Source organism: Lontra canadensis, unplaced genomic scaffold (genome assembly GCF_010015895.1).
Source record: "Lontra canadensis isolate GAN:19392208 unplaced genomic scaffold, GSC_riverotter_1.0 scaffold2, whole genome shotgun sequence".
Classification (NCBI taxonomy): Eukaryota; Metazoa; Chordata; class Mammalia; order Carnivora; family Mustelidae; genus Lontra; species Lontra canadensis.
The window spans coordinates 52,599,722-52,614,109 of record NW_022630996.1 but is presented as its reverse complement, the minus strand read 5'-3'; the positions used below and the strand labels follow the sequence as shown (position 1 = coordinate 52,614,109).

Below are 14,388 nucleotides of genomic sequence, written 5' to 3'. Positions count from 1 at the left end.
AAGCTTTTTGTTCCTTCTGGAAGCTCTGGAGGAAAATCCTTTTCCTTACCTTCTGCAGGAGCCCCTGCTTTCTGTGGTTTGTGTTCTCCTTCCTCCATCTTCAAATGAAACAATGTTACCGTCTTCAAATCGCTCTCTGACTCAGTCTTCCACCTCTCTCGCCCACTTTAAAGGACCCTTGAGATTACATTGAGCACACCTGCATAATCCAGGCTACTCTTCAGCCTGAACTCAGCTGATTAGCATCCTTAATTCTGTCTGTAACCTTAATTCCCTGTTGCTATGTGACAAAACATATTCAAAGGTTCCAAAGACCAGCGTGTAAACATCTTTTGGGGGCCGCTTACCTACATACTGTCTCCCCAGCCTTCCTTGGAGAATAGAAGTCAGCTATTCACGACTCCCAGCCCACCAGGCACGAGGACCCTGTGCTAGCCCAATGATAACCACCTGTGAGTTAAAGCGCATGCCATTTTGGTTACTGAATCAACCAAAAGTTGGAAATGTACTACTGTATATGGGAAGGTGACAAGAGACGAGAAGGACATAAGAATGAACTGTGAGTTTATCCAGCCAAAGGTTACAAGGGATAATAAAATAAAATTGTAAAAAAAAAAAAAAAAAAGTCATGTTTTTATGATTTATTGAATAGACTGCTTTTATATAATTTCTTCTGGAAGAAGTAATATATGTTTTATGGGAACTTGAGAATTTTGGTAGCCTGTATTTATCTATTCAAAGATTATTGGATATCTTATAGGGATGGCTCCAGGGGAACAGCAGGGACTAGAACCCAGGGCTGGCTTTCAAATGACTCACCAGTTTAATGAGACGATCAGACAAGTAACCGTTTAAAATACAGAATGAAAAACTTTAGCATAGGTATCAGAGCATTACCAGAGGCAAAGCACATACTCTCCAGAACCATTCTCCTGCAATCTGGACAAAAGTGGGTCCAGAAACCGTCCCAAACAGAAGTGAACCAACTCTTGAGAAAGGGAATGTGCCAGTGAGTACGAAATTTGCTAAAGTGCATAGCTGTGAAGAAAACATGGCATATCTGGTGTAATGCAAGTAGAAAGGTGTGGCTGGAACGAATTTCGCACCTGGGATTAGGAGGAAAGTGGACAGAGGAAAGGTTAAGATCCAGCTCCTGAAAACCCTTGTCTGCCTGAGAATTTTGGAATTTAGTCATGTAGAACAGGGTGATGTGATGAGGAATATCATCTATTTCTAGAAAACTATCATTGGTATTGTGGAAGAGGACCCGAAGTGAGGACCAAGGAGATTCTCCTGCGCAGCTGTTGCTTGTCCTGCTACTAAGTTTCTGTTGCAGCTAGAAAAGATGTTCTGAATGTTTGCTGATAGAAAATGAGTTAGGAAATTATCTCCACTTAATTCTCACCAAAACCCTGATACAGGGCCTTTCTGCCTATTGTACAGATGAGAAGACGGAGGCTTAGAGAGAATCAGTGACTTTCCTCTGAACTATATTCTGTCAAATGTGCAGCTAGGATTAAAGTTGGAACCTCTGTCCTCAGAAACTTCTTACAGCTCCCAGAGGCAAATTTACCTTGAAATATTCTTAAGCTAAATCTTCTGTTACTGGCATGGGCCCACTGCAAAACTGATGAATGGAAGCAGAAAGCAGCAGCCTGGTCAGTGACATGGCAGAGTCACAGAGTACAGTTCCAGGTCTGGGGGCCACCGCCAAACTCCTTGAGTAGCCAATCTTGACCTCAAGTAGAAGGAAGCCAAAGAACTGCTACCCTTTAACTGTGGTAACCCCTTCGTAAAATATCTGGTCCCCAGTCAGTGCCCAGGAGAGATTTGCTGAAGTCTGCTACACAAAATGAAATTAGAATTGGGTTTCCTCCAGAAAATTCCATGGAAGTCCTCACAGAACCCCTGACCTAATCTTTCAATCTCCACAAGTCTATCAGTCAATCTGCTGGTGTTCCTGGGATCTCTGAAATTGCTGGAATAATGTTTGTTCATAGCGGCAACCCGGGGCCAAAGCAGCACAAAATGGGATGGTTCCGTTCTTAATGACAGAATTCAGTCCCCAAATGCCCAGACTCCTTCCTCCCTGACAGAAGACGGAGTGGTTGGCCTGGTATCGGCCAGCAGAGATCCAGTGAGGTAGACTGACGGCAACTGCTTCTGAAGTTCATTTGCAGATAAAATTTGGCCAAAACAGCAGGAAGGAATGACACATAACTGAGAGGTTCACGTTTTTATTTCAAAAAGCATGATATCGTATATAACACTTTCCAAAAAAAAATTAATAAGATACTATAATTAAATGAATTCTCTGTTTTTAAACACAATAAGGATGTATAGAACCCTTCGGTGTGAGTTTATTAGATTTTTATTTAAACTGAATGCAGTTTAGTTGGGAGACTAAAAGGGTGATTTCTGCCTGTCACAAAATAAAAGCTCTTGCGGGTTTTGTTTATTTATTTATTTATTTAAACTTTACACCCTTAACATATATTACAAGGGCTTCACTGTTTAGTTTAGAATATACATACTGTATTTGAATAATTGTTTGGGGGTTCTATGTGCCATGAAAGGTACATTTCCCTTTTTATAATCAATAAACAATAAACTGACACAAAAAGGAATGGAATCTTTTAAAAGTTCTGTCTCATTCAAGTAGAACACAGTCTGAAATTCAACACAGATTCTCCCCGGAAAACTGCAATGATTTCCCATCCCCCTAAAAAAGAACAATATGCAGAAACATGTTCACAATTCATCGGATTTAAATTTCTACCTGCAGTAGACTACACTAAGCATCTGAGCCTTCTGCTTTGTTATGGCTATAATCACAGAGATAGTTTAAATATGAAAACTGTTTGAAAAAGTTTGTTTTCTTTACCTTCTACAAGATACCTTCTTTCGCCACAAATACATTGACCAGCACTTTTTGAGTTGAATACACATGGTATACACATGTATGTGGAAAAATACACTTATGTCCTTTAAAATTCCTGGATCCACATAGACCTCCCCATTCCCACTGGAAGCCTGGATGTCCAGGATTCTTCTGGAATGTCTGTTTATCAATTCAGTGTATTGCACTGTTCAGCAAAATGTGTATCTCTCTCCCTCTGTTCGTCTGACCCCTAGCAAGTCCAGTGTTAATTTTTTCTCTTTGGGGTTTCATCTACTTAAACCTTTGTACTACGATGTCTACTCCACTTAAAAGAAGTTGATGCAACAATCCAGCACCCACACACAGAGAAGAAAAAATCCCATCTTGAAAAGCTAACATTCGTTATTCAGTATTTTAATATACCATAGAGCTTTCTGTTTAGAATTTTCCTTAAAATATATATTCCTCACTTGAAGCTGTCATCAAAATGGAAAGAATATCTTCTCTGATTTTAAAACTATCAAAGTCTTTTTTTTTTTTTTAAACTACCTTCCAAACCCCAGGAGTAGTGTACTTGCAGGGCAAGCATGTCAGTAGCTTTAGAAAATGAGTTGAAGACAGTAACATTTGATTCCTATTAGAACATTTGTTATTTGTACCAATGAATTCTGACTGAAAATGTAACTACTATTATCACGCATTATAGTTAAGGAGCTACCCGGAAGGAAAGCTGCATCCCTTGATTTCAACGATGGAAGTCTGATAGGCAGGTTGTTTGATTCGTCCCATCCCACTGTCTCATCAGCAGCTTTCCACTGCACAGATTGTGAAGAATGACTCACAAACTGTTGCTGCCTTCCCACTACATACTATAAAAGGTAGCCAAGACATAATCGTATGTGTACTGCACATAAAATAATTTGTGGCTTCAGAATATGTTTTGATACAAGGCCTGCCTGCCCATTGTAGAAAATTGTGTCAATTTATGTAAAAATATTTATTACCTGTAACCATAGATACACAAAAATCAATGTGTATGTTATGTAACATTATGTCAGTAATGCATTTGTTACTGTTTAGAGATTTCTTTTGCTCCAGATTATGGCTCTGCCAAATAACATTTTTTTTTTTTTATACTAGGGCAAGTGATTGCTGTGCCACATTTGCAATTGTAATGATAATTTTCCTGGGAATGCTAAATTATGTCTTAATTTTATTCAAAAGCTTTTATTTTCAAAGCAATTAAACTTTTTGTTGATTGATATTTACCATCTAATGTTCCTGGAACACTAAAATAATACGTTTTATACATAATCTTCCATTATAGTACATTGCTTGAGAGTAGCTATTTGATACAACAGCATTCAGTTGAGTTTTCAAACCAAAGAACAAAAATTATAGCAATTTCACTTGAAATCCATAAATCCATGCACAGGAGTGTGTTCAACAGAATCACTAAATGCTATTTGTTGTTCAAAGATGAATGAATCAATAGAAAAACAGAACTGATAAATCATTAGTACTTTAATGCAGAGTGGAGAGAAAAACTAATAAATCATGCATTTCAAGCACTTGTTTTCCTTGTGGCATGTTTAAAAAACATAAAACATGCAATGATGAGATGCAGGTCAGTATGAGTGAACAATACCCCAACTGCTCAGAATAGAATTTCATTTTATGTCATAGAGCTAATGAAACACAAAGAAAAGCACATATTCCATAATTTCTTTAAACAGAGACTCCAACCATACCATGAGTATCGTAAATAACGATCTGGGCCATCATTTCCAAATGAACATCTGAAATGCCACAGAGATGGGAGTGGCCTACGCCGATGGGAGAGGACTAATTGCGTGCATGGTTTGCTTCAGTGAGCTTAATAGTCCTTACAGGTATCCATTTACACTAGAACAAAACTGATACAATCATTTACTTTCTCAAGTGCACTTAACTGATCCATTAAAAATTATGGATACCTATATTTATAAATGACCAAAAAGGCAAGAAATCATTGAATTGAGCTTTGATTGTGTTGTATGGCCTATTGTCTGCATCAGGTGAGAACTTTAATTATAATTAATGGGTAATTCACTCTCTTTCCAGAGTTTAAGTCATCAAAAAATTAATCATAAGAACCATAAATTTTTTCCACAATGCTAGTTAATTATACATGAACCCATTTCTCACAGGCATCTTTTTCTGAATCTTTGGTGGGAGATAGTATATTAGGCACATAGTTTAAAACAGCTATTTGGTTACTGGTATGGTTATGAATTTTCTTCTAGATCCACATGCAGAAAGGAATAAGGCTTGCCATGTTACCACACTTTACTGCCAAGTAACTTATTTCTGTTTTCACTAATTTCTGGAGTTAAAACCAAAATGAAACAAAATAAAAATGACTTTCTGTTTTTTTAGCACAAGAAAACTGTATACCTGAAATTCCACTCAGAAGCATCAAGATGTTGAAGAAAAACTATTTAGATACAGCGACGTACCATAGACAAGTATTTAATAAAATGTTCCAATTAGAAGTTTCTTCTCAAGTCATAGTTCAAAGGTCATTGAGACACTGATTCTAAAAGGCAAAAGTATTGCAATCTGCAGTTGTGATTATCGTAGCATTACTGATTAGCGCTTATCAATAATTGGAATCACACAGAGAATCACTTTTTCCATGGTATTTCCTTTAGGGTTTACAGATTTCTCTCACAGATTAGTAAATGGAAACTGGGGGAGGAATGAGTGAGGGACATAAAAATCTATGGGAATGCATGCAACAAAAATATGCAGTACCACTTCATGTAAACTTCTGCCTTCTTCATGCAAAGATGCCTATAAAAACGGAGACAAATTTTCTAATAGCTGAATTTTACATTAGCTCAGTAACAAAAACTGTTAAACCAATTCGATGATTTTGCATGAGCAAGAGAACTGAAATGGTTCAAAGATTTCCAGCATAAGTTTCCACGGCCCAATTATGCTAATTAGATCTCGAAGAAGAAAATGAGACAGGTTTACTCCTTGCTTCGGTTTCTTGTTCTTTTGACGAGGGAGCAGAACAACCCAGTTTTTGGAGGAGGACCCATCAGCATTGGGGCTTGGTTCTTGTGTGTAATTTTTATCTAGGGAAAGAAAGAGAAAGAGAGTAATCTCCAGATATAATACCGATTTCAGAGAATCTCTGTTAAGGTTAATAATATTCCATGAACTACTGGAACACCACGAATGTAAAATGCAGTTTCAGAGTTTTTATTACTTTAAACCGTATTCCAATGCTCAGGATATTAACAAAAAATAAAAATTGACTGAAACCACATTTTAAATATCATGTTACCTCTAATCTCACTTGTAGTAATGGCCCCAAACTCTTTGTTTCGGCCACACGATTATCTAGTATGATTCACTGACTACTTAAAGTGGGAAAGGATGCACCGTGACAGTATTCAGAATCCCAGTTAGAGTCCAACATCAAGATGTACTGGGGATCAAGTCGAGCCTTATTTATCTTGTTAATCAGATTGTTTCTCTCTTTCCACATGAACTGCAAGGTTTAAATTCAAAACAATCATTAGGAATGAAAGTCAAAAGTTAATGTGCACAAAAGGTCAGAAATGATGAACTAGCTCTCTAATTTGTTAATTAATTGGTAATAGAATAGAATCAAATATTGAAAAGCCTGCTTAAAACACTTTGAGAGACTGTTCCGAAGCTACTCGTTTTGATTTCTTTGATATAAAACTACGAATCACCTTAAATGAGACAACCTTAAAGTAGATTATGTCTGCAATTTTCTCTAATTCAAGTCTAAATTAGAGAAGACATTTTATGAATATATGCTATGCTCTAAGCTAATTGAAAGCAATTATCAAAGTGGCATTTTGTCTGTGACTTTAAGATACATTGTAAGATAATAAATGATTCTCATTATGTAATAAAAAGGTCACATCTTGCCTTTGGGCTAGTGACGCTAAGAGTTTTTCAAAAGCAATCTGAGACATTTTCTTTAGAGAACTGCTACTAATACAAGAACCATCGCTTATTAAATATCAGTTGTCACCTGCACAGCACCCGCATCAGAGATGAGTATTTCTTTCAAAAAGAAACACCACCTCATTAAAAACTGCAAAAATATATCTCTTAAAGTGCATCCCTGACATTTTCAAGTTAAAATGAATATCCTTCACTTGTCATTCACTAATAGCAATAAAACAAGAAAAAAATGTATGTCACGTGGACAGGATCATTAAAATCAGCACTGGGGCTTTTGGGAAATGGAGATTCACTTCACAATCTAGAAAGACCGAAGTATGTCAAAAACCTGGGAAAATGAACAACTTTATTTAAGTCTGTTGGAGTCAGGTTATTCTGGGAAGATTCAGTGTTCTTCTTTTTACTGTAAAAATAAATTGCACCTGTAAAAGGTCAGTAGGCTAAGCCAGCCCCAAACTCTCCGAATGTATGATTTTATTTTTGTTATCTTACAAACTGTGGAATTGATAGCCAGATAGTTAAGATCCCAGAATGTACACATCTTTATAGATTGAAAGAGATCTCTACTAGATTTTGTCTCTTAATAATTCAGTTTTAGATGATGCCATTGATTTTTAAATCCCCCTGAATCCTAGCCTCATATGATGTCTAATACAGCATCATCCATTCATTCATTCATTTCATAAAATTTATTGCACTCCTACCATGCTTCAGACACTGTACCAGGAACTTTTAATGAATAATGCACAATCTGTGCTCCCGAGAAATTCTTGTCAAGTGGGAAAAAGAAATTTAACAGGCATGTTTGTGGTGCCTGGGTAGCTCAGTGGGTTAAAGCCTCTGCCTTCGGCTCAGGTCATGATCCCAGGGTCCTGGGATCAAGCCCCACATCAGGCTCTTTGCTCAGCGGGGAGCCTGCTTCTCCCTCTCTCTGCCTGCCTCTCTGCCTACTTGTGATCTCTGTCAAATAAATTAAAAAATAAAATAAAATAAAATAGGAATCTTTAACAGGCATGTTCAACCTACCATAGAAACTGAAATAGGGAGGTTAAGCGGAAAGGCACTATTTTCTTAATGCTGAAAATAAAAGTGAGCTTTTTACACTAAAACACAATGTTATGCCTGGGGAAGCAGTTACCACATATTACTTATATGATAATCTTAGAATCAAATAGAACATTAGCAGCTACAGTAAGAAGATACACATTTCTGAGTCACAGTTGCTGGACTAAATTCGTTGGAGGGTACAATAGTATTAGGACAATTTGGAAACTAAGTTCATTAATAGAAAATTATTCTTAAGACTTTGGGAGAAATATATCATTCTAGTTACTTATATAAGCTTAGTACTAGTTTATGACGAAGTGTAACCATAGTAACACAAGTCATTGGCTATGAGATTTTGTTCATTCTTTGTGTTATTTTAGCATTTGAATTTTTTTTGATCATGGTTATCTTTATACAGGCAATTCTTTTTTAAAAAAAAAACAAAAAACATGTTGTTATTTCTTTGCTCAGTGCTCTTGATACAGTGGGATGGATCCTTAACCCATGTTACTGATTATTATGGAGTTCTAGTTTTCAGTTTCTAAGCCAGATGACGGACACTCCTATTTTTAAAATTATTTAAAACCTGTCCTTTTGGTTGTTTGATCATACCTGTGCTCTAAGTATACAACTCTTTCTTTAATCTAACATTATTTCCACAAAAAATTAAATCTATATATTTATTGTCTATTGTTTATGGAAATGAAAACCAGCTGGCTGTATTTCCTCTTAGGGGAGATAACATGAAGGAAACTGGCATTCATGAAATGCCTATTATGTATCTGGGCTCTTTGCATAGGTAATCTCATTGGATAATTAAATGTCCTTGTATATTTGAGCAGAAGCAAAAAGTACTCTATTAACAAAGAGAATAATTCCAGTTCAAGTGAGTTGATGATGGTGTGGTCACAGAAAGTTCAATGTAGGCTCCAGAAAGCTGTAGAGACTTAAGTGTAAGTTTAGGTTCAGACTGCCCATGTACGGGAAACTGGTTAAGAGGGCCTTTCCAAGACTGGAATAATAATTCAGATGCCTATTTTTTACTTTTTACTTTAAAGATTTTATTTATTTATTTGAGAGAGAGAGAGACTCAAGCAGACTCCATGATAAGTGCAGAGCCCCACCTGTGCCTTGATCCCATGATCCTGAGATCATGACCTGAGCCAAAATCAAGAGTCAGATATTCAAGTGACTGAGCCCCCGGTATACCTACATTTCATACTTTATTTATTTATTTATTTATTTATTTACTTACTTACTTACTTACTTTGAGAACATGGTATCTACCAGAGAAACAACAATGAGTAAGGAGCAGATTTTATCTCTAAAGACTTTAGAATATACTAAGTTTCAGCAATCTGAAGACATGAGTAGAATTTTCAGCAATTTTTGACTGCTTCCATCTTTCAACAGTCAGGCAGTTGTTTCTCAGCTGTTTTCAATACACCAAATCTTTATGAAGCACTGGCTATAATCAATTTGCAATTTGATTTTGATTAGTTTGGAAGAGAATCTGATATTTATAATTGAGAGAGAATTGTGAGCACTCATAAGCAATGGTGATGGGGCTTCCAAAAGCTGGATAGCTGCATGAAGGTAGAAGAACACTGCTTTATTCCTTCCTTCTCATTGTTTTAAAAATGCAAGATAAATACTGTCAGTAATATAATAGTGTCCTTCTATAAAAACTCTTCATTTTTTCATATTACCTATTCTTTTGCAAAGCCATGTTGGAACAAGAGAGGCATGTCTATAGTTGCATGACTATTTCTACTTCTATATTCTTACTACATATTAAGATTGGACACACCTAAAAATCTAAACATGAAAAAATTTGATTGCATTTTTATTTTATAAGTATTCAGTACAAAATATAGATGCACATGGAAACCAAATCAAGGATTACAAGGCACAGTTTTCTTGTCTCTACCATATTATCAGTGTTACATAGTGTAACTTCACAATTATAATATTGAGAGTAATAATAAGATCAAAAAACAGTAAGATTTGGCTCTTACTGTGTGCTGTGCCTTATGCTAAGTATTTTACGTAAGTAATTCAGATGCTACCTGTTTCATCTCTTTGAGTTGCCCTTAACAAAAGTTTATTCCCATAAAAGTATTATTGTTGATGTGTAAGATTAAGTATAACTTCAAAAACATGACAGAATAGGGGGTTTATATCTCATAGCAGTGAGCAGTGTTTATTCCCATTAAACATTTGTGTTCTCTATAAAAAACTTTCTTTAGCCAAACTAAAATTGAGGTAAGAGAGGAAAGCCTTTCCTGACTCATTCTCTGGGCAAGTTTCACATAACCTGTTGGATTTTTCTTTACTAATTCCCCATTCCTTAACACCGAATATTCTCACTACCCTTTATTATAAGGCATAGTGTTTCTTTACCTCAAGTCATCTGAGAACCTTCTTCAATATCCAGTCCCTGGAGGCCCCAGCTATCCACCAAAGGGCATACTAAGCTTTCTGGTAAGAGGGGCATCCAGGATGGCAGTGTAGGAAGATTCTGAATCACCTTCTCCCATAGACATACAAGATTTGTCACTACACATGGATCATTTGCCTCTGAAAAATATCTGAAAACTAGATGAACTGCTCTCCAAAACAAGGGATAAAAAGAACCAGATTGAGATGGGTAGGAAAAGCCCCACTCTGGCACAGCAACACACAGTGGGGAGGGATTTCACCAGACAAGCACTTCTCCAGGAAGAGTTCCCTCACATAGATTCATTTGCTGATCTGCGGGCATCAGATGGAGGCCAGGGGACAGTTGAGATGCTCTCTGGAGACAGCTCTCTCCACACATCCTACTAGCACAGGTGGATGAGCTTGGATGTGGCATTTTCCTATTGCCTTCCTGAGATAGACAAGGAAAGTGGTTGTGGTACTTACTGAGGCAGGGGGCATGGGTCATTGCAATGCTCTCCCTGACTGGGGCAGGAAAACACGAATGGTCACAGAGTCCTCCCACTTATTAGCTAAAGTCTGGGAGTAGGGGGATTGCAACATTTCCCTGGCCTCTGGCTGGGGCTAAGTGTGAAGGATCCCAGCACTCTTCCTTTCTCAGCCTAAAGCTGGTATGCATGAATAGACAACACATTCCCCAACTGTCTTACTGAAAAAGTGGGCATATGCAATTCACATATTTGGGATCACCCCTTGATCTCCCGCCCTGATGGCTAAGAGACCTGGCATTCCAGAGCTCCACAGGACTGTAACAATCGGAAAGACAGTTCTTGGCGGTCCACCACCCCTAGGGCACTGCACAGACAGCAGCCTGAAACATAACCCCAGTCTTCCTGCAAAAAGGGCTTATTTACTTAGTTTAAAATTTCAGCTTGAGGGACAGGCTTTAGGTTTCCCATATATCTAGAGGCTAAGAAGCACTCCCAGGGAATGTAAATGGAAAGCACCATCCCTGAGCACCCCTTTGACCTTCCTATAGCTCCACAAAACTTTCCGGAAAGAAGCTTATAATCTCATCTGAAGCCCTAGTTTTTGCAACGGTTGTCCAGGGGACACCTCCAGATCTCCTGGTCTACAGAATAGCAATGATTATACATATGACCACATAGACTGTAAACATTTCCATCCTTTAAAAGCTGTTACCTGAAAATAGATCCTAAATGGATTATTGACAGGTCTTGGCACATACTTAAAAATAGAGACATACCAAGAACAAATTATGTGGTTTAGACAATCAAAAAGGTTCAAGAGACAACCAAAAGGTAGGGCAAGGTTAAATGAGAAGGATCATCACCTACACAAGGCCATTCCCTCAAGACTGAGAAAGGTAGCTGTTTCACCTAAAACACAGAAAGTTGAACAAAATGAGAAAACAGAGAAACATGTTTCAAATGAAAGAACAAGACAAATCCTCAGGAAAACACCTTAATGATACAAAGATAAGTAATCTACTTGGTAAAGAATTCAAAGGAATGATCACAAAGATGCTGACAGAACTTGAGAGAAGAAAGGATAAACATAAGAAACCTTCAATAAAGAGATAAAAACATATGGGAAAAAACTAACAAATGGAAGAAAAGCAAATTTGAGGGGTTTGACAGCAACTGAGTCAAGTAGCAGAACAGATCAGCAAACTGGAAGATAAATGAAACTCACTCAGAGCAACAAAAAGAAAAGAGAATTTTAAAAAATGAAGATAGCTTAAAGGACCTATAGGACCTTGTCAAATGGAATAAAATTTGCATTATAGTGGTCTCAAGAGAAGGGGGCAGAAACTTATTTGAAGAAAAAATGGCTGAAAACTTCCCTAACCTAAAGAAGGAAACATACATCAGGTCCTAGAAGAACAGAAAGTTCTATGTAAGATGAACCCCAAAAGAGCCAAGCTAAGACACATTAAGATTAAAATGTCAAAAGTTAAATAGAAAATCTTAAAACCAGAGAGAGAGAGGGAAAGAGAGAGAGAGAAAAAACTTGTTATATACAAGGGAAATTCTGTAAGACTATGAGCAGATTTCTCAGCACAAACTTTGCAAGTCAGAAGAAGGTGGCAGGACATTCAAAGTGATAAAAGGAAAAACCTTCCAACCAAGAATACTCTACTCAACAAAACTAAAGGAGTTTATCACTATTAAACTTGCCTTACAAGAAATATTAAAGGAACTTCTTTAAGCTAAAAGTAAATGGTACTAGTTAATAACAGGAAAACATGCAAAAGTAAAATTGTCACTTGAAAAAGTAAGTACATAGTTAATTGGTTATAAAGCTTCAGAAGGCTAAAAGATGCAAGCAGTAAAATTAACTAAAACTACACTAATTAGTTTTACAAAATAAAAATATGTAAAAAGTGACATCAAAAATAAAATGTGGGTGGGGTTAAAATGCGGTTTTCAAATGTGTTCAAATTAAGTTGCTATCAACTTAAAAATAAACCATTATATACAAAGGATGATATATATGTGAATCGCATGGTAACCACAAAGCAAAGACATAGTAAATACACAAAAGTAAACGAGAAAGGAACCTAAATATAACACTAAAGTCACCAAATCACAAGGAAAGAGAGAAAGAGAAGAAAGAAACAGGCAGGACCTACAAAAATAGCCAGTTTTGTACTGTACTGTACAAAATGGCAGTAAGTACATACCCATCAATAATTACTTTAAATGTAAGTTGACTAAATTCTCCAATAAAAAGATACAGAATGGCTGAATGGATTAAAAAACAAACAAAAATCAAGAGACACTTATATACTGCCAACAAGAGACTCACTTCAGAAGTAAAGACACACACACGGAAAGTGAAGAAATGGAAAAATATCTCCCAAACAAATGGGAAAGATTGTTGGTTTAACTATACTCATATCAGACAAAACAGACTTTAAAACAAAGATTGTAGCAAACTGCATAATGACATAGAGGTCACTCCAGCAAGAAGATACAAGATTTATAAATGTATATGCATACAACATAGAAACACCTAAATATATAAAGCAAATATTAACAGACCTAAAAAGAGAAACTGATAGCAATACAATAATTGTAGGGGATTTTAATACCCCATTTACGTCAATGGATTGATCAGCCAGACAGAAAATCAGGAGACTTTGGTCTTAAATGACACAATAGACCAGACGCACTTAATACATTTATATTAATGTCTTAATAGATATGTATATATACAGGATAGTCCAATAGTAGCAGAATACATGTTCTTCTTAACTTCACATAGAACATCCTCCAGAATAGGTCACATGTTAGGCTATAAAATTAGTCTCAATAAACTCAGAAAGTATGAAATCATATCAAGCATCTTCTCAAATCATAATATCAATCATAAAAAGAAAACTGGGAAAAAAAAGACTCCTTCTGCATGGAGATTAAACATGTTACTGAACAACTATTGGGTCATAGAAGAAATCAAAGTAGAAATAAATAAAAATACCTAGAGGTAAATAAAAACAGAAATACGGAATAACTAAATCTATGGGATGCAGCAAACATGGTTCTAAGAGGGAAGTTCATAGCAATGTAGGTAGGCCTACCTCAAAACACAAGAAAAATCTCATATAAACAATTTACCTTTACATCAAAGGAATTATAAAAAGAAGAACAAATGAAGCCTGAAGTTAGAAGAAGGAAGGAAATAATAAAGATCAGATTGGAAATAAATTAAACAGAGACTAAAAGGGCAACAGAAAATAAAAATCAATGAAAACAAGAGCTGCTTCTTTGACAAGATAAACAAAAGTCACAAAAACTTTAGCTAGACTCTCCAAGAAAAAAAAAGAGAGTGCTCAAATTAAAAAAAAATCAGAAATAAAAGAGAAGTTACAACTGTTACCACAGAAATACAAAGAATCATGAGCAACTATTTTAGATAATTAGACACCAACAAACTGGACAGCCTAGAAGAAATAAATTTTAGACACTTACAATCTCCCAAACTGATTCAAGAAGAAACAGAAACTCTGAATAGATTGATTA

The 14,388-nt window shown here is 36.2% G+C and overlaps 1 protein-coding gene across 5 annotated transcripts in view; it reads right to left on the bottom strand.

Annotated features, from left to right (window-relative positions):
• Nucleotides 1-4,001: 4,001 nt before the first annotated feature.
• The window catches only part of DGKB (diacylglycerol kinase beta), a 681,931-nt gene continuing 671,544 nt past the window's right edge, over nucleotides 4,002-14,388 (bottom strand). For all 5 annotated transcript variants that reach the window (XM_032873966.1, XM_032873990.1, XM_032873985.1 and 2 more), the window contains one exon: nucleotides 4,002-6,006. In XM_032873966.1, coding sequence (XP_032729857.1) covers nucleotides 5,899-6,006 — 108 coding nt within the window. In that variant the 3' untranslated portion in view covers nucleotides 4,002-5,898. The remainder of the gene's footprint in view (nucleotides 6,007-14,388) is intronic.